The 8,833-nt window shown below is 38.9% G+C and overlaps 1 protein-coding gene across 1 annotated transcript; it reads right to left on the reverse strand.

The window, feature by feature from the left end:
• Nucleotides 1-4,409: 4,409 nt before the first annotated feature.
• Nucleotides 4,410-7,298, reverse strand: coq7 (coenzyme Q7 homolog, ubiquinone (yeast)). Its single transcript, XM_079159059.1, has 6 exons — nt 7,124-7,298; nt 6,453-6,631; nt 5,993-6,107; nt 5,509-5,648; nt 4,968-5,036; nt 4,410-4,754 (listed from the first exon to the last, which is right to left on the reverse strand). The coding sequence occupies exons 1-6, from the start codon at nt 7,206-7,208 to the stop codon at nt 4,677-4,679; spliced, it is 666 nt and encodes a 221-aa protein (XP_079015185.1). The 5' UTR covers nt 7,209-7,298; the 3' UTR covers nt 4,410-4,676.
• Nucleotides 7,299-8,833: the final 1,535 nt, after the last annotated feature.

Genomic DNA, 8,833 nt, shown 5'->3' on the forward strand with positions numbered 1-8,833 from the left:
GTCAAAACATCTCTTTCAAACAACTGAAGTTTGTCACTGAACAAAACCATCGCTCTCCTCGTGTCTATTTAAACAAGTTTTAGTTGTTTACAATGTGATATTATCAGAGATCTGCGACTAGAAAAGCATAAATGCAGATGTCCTGATCGCATATTATACTGAAGATCGGCGAATAGCGATCGTCAGTAAAACTTTCACACTGTGATGATTATCGTTAAACTGTGTAATTAATCCGCCCGCGTGCCGAACCGCGAGGGGGGATCCGTACCGATCACGGATCAACACTGGTCCGTTACACCACTACGTGCTGGTATTTTTAGCATTTGCTAAATAGCATTAACAGTACAACTGAGGTGGATGGGAATGCCATTTTATAGGTATTAACCAAAGTACTGGACACATAACACTTTGACCTAGTAGCACTGATGTTAATGTTGCACAAAAGTTAAGGGAACACTGTGAAGGCAAAACAAAGTTTTGTGCCAATCCATCCAGTGCATGCGAGGTATTTCACTGGGTACCTCAACTTTGACCTGCTGATGTGGCAACACTCGCACGCTTGTTTGTTGTGATGATATGATGAAAATGGGGCAACATCACAAGATTCATTTTGAGAATTTTTGTACTGCTGAACCTTCCTCGAAGACTGACCTTGGTGCGCTTCTTCTTTCTCCAAAATGATTGGTAGATGGCACAGTGTGGCAGGCTGTAAATCAGACATTCCAGCTGAAGTGATGTCAGCCCGTTGCATGATGTGTTGTGGAGACATGTGGACACGTGGTTTACAGCTCTTTCAGGCCACACACACACCACTCAGTCACCCAAAAGATTTATCATGGGTCTAAGTATTTAGATGCACGTGGACATGCACACATGCATATTTCAGCAGAACAATTTGAAAATGCTCATTTATGTGTCACAAGCAAGAAACAAACTGTAAAACCATAAAACAAAGTTTCAATCTGCAACACAGTAATCTAAAGCATATAGTGACATCACACTACAGGTATTTATATGCATAGACATACCACAGAACAGTAAAATGTTTACTATTTATAGAGTTGCCTTTCTAAGTCGGGCTGTTTTTCAGCCCATGCTGCTGTAGTTGACCTAAATAACCAAAGGTATATGAAAAGCCTGACTGAGTCAGTTCGACTTAATGGCCCCTCATTTCTGTAAACCCCTTGTTAAAGGATCAATGCATGCTCTCAATAAGTATGCATGTGATTTGCATATAAAATGTATGATGACATGACAGTTAGCATCTGCGTTAACTTTATTCCCCAAGACAGTCAACTGGGCTGAGCTCATCAGATAAAACATGATATCATTATGTCCATGCTTAGCCACATCATGTCAGGATACCCACGGTTGACAGAGCTTTCAGCATAATGGACAAATAAAGAAAGTGAATGAGGACACTTATTATTATAGACAATTATTCTCTGTATTAAGGAGATTAGGGATTGGGGAATACAAGCAGATGTAGTAGCAGTACTTTAAAGCGTGAATATAAAGACATCTTGGAACATATGCTTATTTGCTTTCTAGCTGAGAGTTCGATGAGGAGATTGATATGACTCTCGATGTTTTCATCTCGGCAACAACACAAATAGGCGTAGCTCCCATAATGTCGAACTATTCCCTTCAATCGCGCCAGAGTGTCCAACAGCTTAAACCTCGATTGACCATGATGGTCCGACTTTAACAAACCTGTTTATGTTGGGGAGGACACTCTGCAATTGGACGATGCATATAAAGCGCATGGCTGGAGAAAGTTTAAATATATATTTCCCTGTGTGCTGTTTTTTTCTTCCAACCTGACTTCTCAAAAGGATATATACGCTTATATCTCAACACACACTAGGAGATGTTTGTTTGATGATTATTCTGTATATTCTATCATTTTAAATGAACTAATGGGAGATATGATTCATGTGTTTGTGCACTTTACAAAATGTGAAAGAATACTATGACTATGGGACTACCACAATACTGTTTTATGGTGATTCTAAAGTGAAACAATGTCGACTCAATCCCCAGAGGTTACTCAATGCTACAGATGGACCTTGGCTATCTGTTAGTTACCATAAACCCCAGAAAGGCCTGCTGACTGACAGTCTGCGTATAGCCAAGCCAAGAAGCAATACAATCTGTATCCGAAAGCTTTTATGACTTATAAGGATTTGTATTATTCGTGCTGCTCAAAATTTACAACCAACATTTTTCACGGGTAGCAAGACAGTCCCAGTTTAGTTTTATGGCCTTTCAAAATTCTTGTTGCCAATTTCTCAGTCAGTGTTTCAGCAGATTCCTTTTGAATTCTGAGAAATGAACCTAAACAGTTCACATGAACGCCTGATGGCCATAGACGGACACAGAACGTTAACTTTTCGCATTAAGTGAAATAAAAAATCAAAGTCGTATTAAAAAGTATTATATCTATAGCTAAACAATGACAGATAATTTAGATGTGAAGTTGATGGCTTGCGGTTATTAACACCTGAATGTTTACTGAGTCATCACTCCTGTTTTTATTTACCAGTAATTCCGTCACCCAAAATGGTGCTACAGATGGAGCTGTACTTTTGTTTCTTTATTTAAACAGTTACACCTTGCTATAAAACTGTCAGCACTATTAATCTGGGCAGAGATAATGTATGATCCTCTACCTCTGATTTGCAAGCTGCCCACTGTCTCATATTACTTAGTGAGGTGACCTCTTTGTTCTACTAACACAAGAAAAAACATTTCTTGTCCTATTTAGTGCAGGTGAGATAGTGAGTGTTTCTATAGCTTAGAAAATGTAGAAACAATTTTAGCAGAACACAGAGATCATAAAAGGACATCGTTGTGATCAGCAACTCTAACCAATCAATATATTGTCTATAAAACAGAACAAATGGAGGCATTACGGCACATTAACCCTTGAGGTCAGGTCTGATATGCAAACTCCTACCCCAGCTAAAATAACTCCTCTGACTTCATGCTAGGCAAAATATCAGAGCTGTGAACCTGGGTGATAACAGCTCATCTCAGTGAAACACTTTTAGTCCAGACACTGCTATACAGACAAGCGATGAAATAAAGTAAAGACCTGAATTATGTTAATACAATGATTATCCTAATAGCAGTGTTTGATCAATAAACTGTATGCCTCACTGTGTGGAAGAGACCGGGATCATTCTTTTATGTGTAAGGCAAGATTAGGCTTGAAGTAAACATTGCTTTCCTAACTTTCTAAAACAAAATTCAATAAATACATCAATATAAATTTACTGAATTGTGTATTTAAATAATGGTATTGGATACCCAATCCAGCTATCGGTATCAGGCATCGTTTTGCCTAATTTAAAATGTTTACTCTTGAATTTGAATCCCTGTTAAATTGCTGGTGCATGATTTATTATTTTAAAAATATAGAAAAATTAGCAATTTATGTTTTTGTATTTATTTGTTGCATTACGTTACGTAAAGATAGGAAATGAAATATTATCAGAACAGTTGCAGACTGAATGGAGACTTAGACAGGGTTCTGTACGTACTATCATCAAAACACAAAATAAGGGAATATCTTTTGGAGGAATGGCGTTTCCCTCCAGATATCCACAGACTTGTCCACTTGATACATTATGTTGTTATCTCCTCAAATTGTTCACCCATCTGTGTTCAAATATATTGTAAAGTATGAGGTTTTCAATTGAACCGCCCTTACTGCCTGCTAGAGCCAGGAGACACATTATAATCAAAAGATTTGAGTCCCATCAGCTGGCCATAAATCAATGCATCATCATGCTCCAAGTGCATGAAAAGGTTAAACTATGGGTAAAAAGGCCTGGGGTCAGTACTCGGTGTGCAGTGAGGACAAACAAATACTGACTCAGAGGGGAACGAAACCCTTTGCTTAACCTGTTGAAAGGCCTAATAGATTAGGGGTCCCTGGACAAGCCTCTTGTCAATCCCTCTTTCTCAGTGACCTAATGTACCCAGAACAGCTGTGTGAGGACGCTTAGCAGTTAGGCCAGGATGACAAGTCATTGCTCAGCTTGATATATGAACTATTACATGTGAAACAGGAGAGTTTGTTGAAGGCTATGATGGCTGTGTATGCTAGTAACAATACGTCCTCATTACATGTATTTTAGGTATTTATCTTTTGGTGAACAGCAAGTGTAAGATCTTTGTCTTTTGTCCAAGAGCACTCAGATATCTTAAGGAAGAAAAGGAACATTAATTAAACATTATTTTGGATAATTGCTGATATAAGCTTACTCTCAATAGTTGAATCAGTACTGCAAATGTGTTTTTCTAATGTTCTCACTAACATTACTTATCAGGCAAGCTGCATCTCAAAGGAAGCATTGTGACAAAAAAAAGAGCGACACATTATTTACATTGACACAACAGGGTAGAGATCTGCTATTTAATTCAGGAAGAGTTACCTCCTCCGACTTAAACAGTCTGTGTATTATACACTGTACAGAGAAGTACAATTTTGCTTCATGTAGGTAACGATGAATGTTTGTATACAATACTTTAAATCTTGAAATAGTATGACAAAGTGTTTCATTTACAAGGGAGCAGGATTCAAATTCAAATTCAAATAATTTCATACAAACCGAGTCAACAAATCAAACAAACAGCAGAGCAAATTTTCAATTATTCTAAATATAATGTTAGACACGCTGAGAAACAAGTATTGCAGCTTTGCAGCCAAGCTGTATTGCATTTTTTAGTAGCCAGTATCCAGGAACCTAAAACAAACAAACAAATACAACATACTTAGATTGTGGTACTTTAAATGACATTCATTAAATACTGCAAAGACAGTTCAATACTGGTGTAAATGACTACTCATATTTATATTTTGTAGTGTACTATGATTTCACAAAGCGTCTTCTAATCAAGTTTTTGTGGAAAGTAATTATGTGCATGGTGCAGTGAAAGAGAAGTAAATTATTACTTACTGTTTCAGCATCATGCTCCAATGCTGTATCGTGATGCTCCATCTCATCATCTCTGAATTCCTTTATAACCTATTCAAATGCAGCACAATACCATTCATTAGGCCAGAAACAGGAAGCTTATGTATTTTTTAGAGCGCCTCTTTCTTTTTTTTTTTAAATCGTCTTATTTACATGGTTCACATTCGTTGCTCCAAACTGCTGTTTAAATTGATGCTCTGGTCACAATTTCCTGCAACACATGTCAACCCTCTAAATATACAATCTCTAGAACCACTAAGGCATACTTTAAACTATCTTTTTTATGTTTTTCATAAGCGATCATGTGTTGCATTTAGACCTTCTCCCTCTATTTTGAATATTCATTTTCTTTTTATCCCTGTGTGACATTACTGCATTCTTTTGTTGCGATGCTTGTTTGTGTCTGTGTAACACTATAAAACTCTGTACCTAGAGTAAAATAACATTCCGTCACATCTTTTATGTATCACCACAATACCAATGGAAGTATCAAGAGTTACAGGGAAAACAGTGGCTGACTCACTTGTAACAGTTCGGTGTATCTCTCAGGGTCCTTCTCCATCAGAGCTCTTATCTGGGTGTTGTAGTGCTCGGATATACTCTCCTCCACCGCCACAGTGCAGGCCATGGCGCCCTCCTTTCCCAGTAGCGCGCTAGATGCACCTGGAGTAGATTTAAAACAAAGGAAATGCACATTTAAGATTTAACAATAACAGCAGCAACTGACTGCATATTGCCTTTCTAAGTTATAATATGATGGTGGACAAATGCACCATCAAGACAAAGGTATTTTAGTATTCTTCTACAGAAGATAGAGCTCTAACTTTATTCACATTAAATGAAGCATGATGATAACCCAATGCAAAACAAACTAAGCTACTTTACAAGGACTCCTTATCGGGTACGGTGTCAAACTGTTTTTTTCTTTGCATGTGTTTTGTTCTTCAAAGTAATTTATCTCATAACTGTATTATAAGCTCTTCAGTATGCTTATGACTGTTACCAACCTAATGCAAATCCAGCAATATTCCAGAGGGGTAACAGCGCTGTGGGGCGAACTCTGTTCTCAGCCAGAATCTCATTGAACTTCGCCAAGTGTTTCTTTTCTTGATCCCACATTTCCTAAAGTAAAACAAACATGGACATGGAGGATTACAAATGATGCAGATACACCTGTGCTGAATGCACACATATTGTATTTTCTATTGGTGGATCACAATACAGCAAACTAAAAAGGTACAGTTATCAATGTCAAATAATTATCATTTTGAATGAATTTTGTACTAGACAGCGGTCCCTCTCTCTGGAGATGGCAGAACTCATCCTTCAGCAGAAATCATCACAAACCAGCCATATTGGTAATATTGGTTATAGACCAGTTGTGCATTTTACACATCAAGTAAACATTGTTGCGAGTTTGCAGACTTCTGTGCTCCTTCAATGCCACGTGTCACACGCTGCACACACCTGTATGAGCGGTCCAGTACTAGATCGTCCCAACACTGCCATCTGGCCGGCATAGATGCGATTGGCCCCGTATTCACCAGCGTGGTCCACGCGCAGAATTTGGTCCAACATCTCCTTCTCCTCACTGTCGCGTGGGGGCGGCACTATACCGTAAGCACGTGAGCTCAGCTGCAGGGGAACTATTACATACAGGCTTTGGTTACAACACAATAACAAACACGTAACGACGTATACATGCGGGATATATTGTTCGCCTCTTTGAGGACGTGAAGGCTAAAAGTATGTCCGTACTCGGAGCTCAAACATTTGTTGCACATTAACTAAAATGTCAGCGTCGTCTGATTTGACCGCAGTGAATTAAATGTGTTAAGTTATAAGCTTAGATGCTTAAAAATAATAGTCTCGCAGGTATTTGTAGTCTTATGGAACAAACAATATCTCACTTTGAAATAACTTAACGTTATAAGTATGCCCAGTAACGCTGCTGTTACCCCGTGACTCCTAACTTTATATTCACCCACTAATAACGAGAAGAACAGCAGTTATGAAACACATGCAAAACAAAGCTAACGTTATAGCTACATACAAATCCCGACCAGGTGAGTCGTGCTTTAGCATGTGTAGCACTTTAGCTCTTAGCTGTCGCAGCTGAAGTGAACGCTACTGCTTACCTCTGCATTTTAAACACCGGCGAATCATTGTCAAGCCCACCGGATTAGACCAGTCGTGCACAGCTGTGCGTGCGGCTCTGTACATGGTAGTCGCTTTACGGTTTAACTACCCGTCTTATCAAAGAAACGTACAAGAAATGTGTGCAAACTGTCATTGAAATTCGCTAAAGGTGGACGTGTCGCAGGCGTATGACGCAACCGCATCACGACTTGCACAACACTGTCCCCGCTGACCCCTGCACACTGTATTTGACCTAATAATAAGCAGCTACTTACTGCAATGAACACTAAAAACAGTCACAACCGATATGTGCTACAGCACGGCAAACCTAAATGGATTTATATGAATATATATATATATATAACATTGTAATGATTGTAGTCTGTAAAAGAACTGTCTCAGTTCTGTTTGTCAGTGAATTATTATGTGACTCTGAAAGCATTCATGGATTTTTGTGTGTATTATCATTTTTAAATATTACATTAAATTGTGTCCATGTGAATGGAGGTATTACAGCTGTGAGTACATGAATGTGCTTTCATGTAGTCATCCTGTGCAGATCCAGGGTTCGTCACTAGATGGCATTAGCTTTCTTTAATGTTCATCTCGATTTAAGATTTGCTCAAAGGCCCATGCAGTTCTATGGGTGCAAAAACTACTCTTAATTAAATTAAGCATTCAAGGTTAAAGAAAACTGGGACAATAACTCACTAAGATACATTTTAAAAGTTAAGGCGTCAGTTAGTGAAGTGAAATTGGTATAAGGTAAGCAATATCTATTTTTGTAGCTCACAGATAATTCTTAATGGGTTTTTTTCTTATGGACTGCACAAATTAGATGGACACAGTGGGATCTACAGTATAATCATCCATCTAGTATAGCTGCATGTTGCTGTGCATTGTCACAGGATCAACATCCTGGACTAGTCAGTAGTCTGTCACAGGGCTATACACATACAGTACACACTTAGCAGGCAATTTAGAGTTCACATAGTTCACCTGGCCCACATAGCTTTGCCCAGTGGGAGGAAACCAAGCATTTAAAAAAATAAAGTAAATACAGAAAATTACCCTTTGGCCAGACACTTTCTCTTGCTTTTCTATGTCAAACAAATCATGAGTGCATCTTTTGTTTATTCTTGTTATGTAAGACCAAACCTGAAAATAACGCAAAAGAAAATGAGGGCGTGTGTTGAGCAATCAGAGCAGCGTTGCAGAGATAAAGGCTTTCTGAGGCAAGTTATGTAAACTCTAGTTGGTCCCAGTTTCATTATCATGTCATATTCAATCAAATATGTGTCACTGCAGTGTGGCCCTCCAAACAAGACAGCACGCAGAACAATTAGATCATTCTACTTAATGCAAATAGTTTGCTCTGAGCCTCAACATTAACTGTCACTGTCATTCACAAAGCACAAGTCTTTTTGCAAAGCACATGAAATGGTGCTGGGACTCAGGAATCTGTGGAATGACGGGGTTGAGTGCTGCAGAGCTGTGATGGTCATGAGTAAACAAGGCCACGACAGTGAATGGCGGGGTGTGTCAGTGTTGTCTGTGTGTGTGTTTGTGGTGAGACACTGGTTAAGTGTTTCCCTATCTGTCTGTCTGACTGTGGGTGGCTACGCATGTGTGGCAGCACATCGGTACGTGTGGGTTGCTTTTGTATGTGTGTGCAGGTCACAGGTGTGATGCAGGCTGGATTAACAACA

This window comes from Pholis gunnellus (genome assembly GCF_910591455.1).
Source record: "Pholis gunnellus genome assembly, chromosome: 5".
NCBI classification, from domain to species: domain Eukaryota; kingdom Metazoa; phylum Chordata; class Actinopteri; order Perciformes; family Pholidae; genus Pholis; species Pholis gunnellus.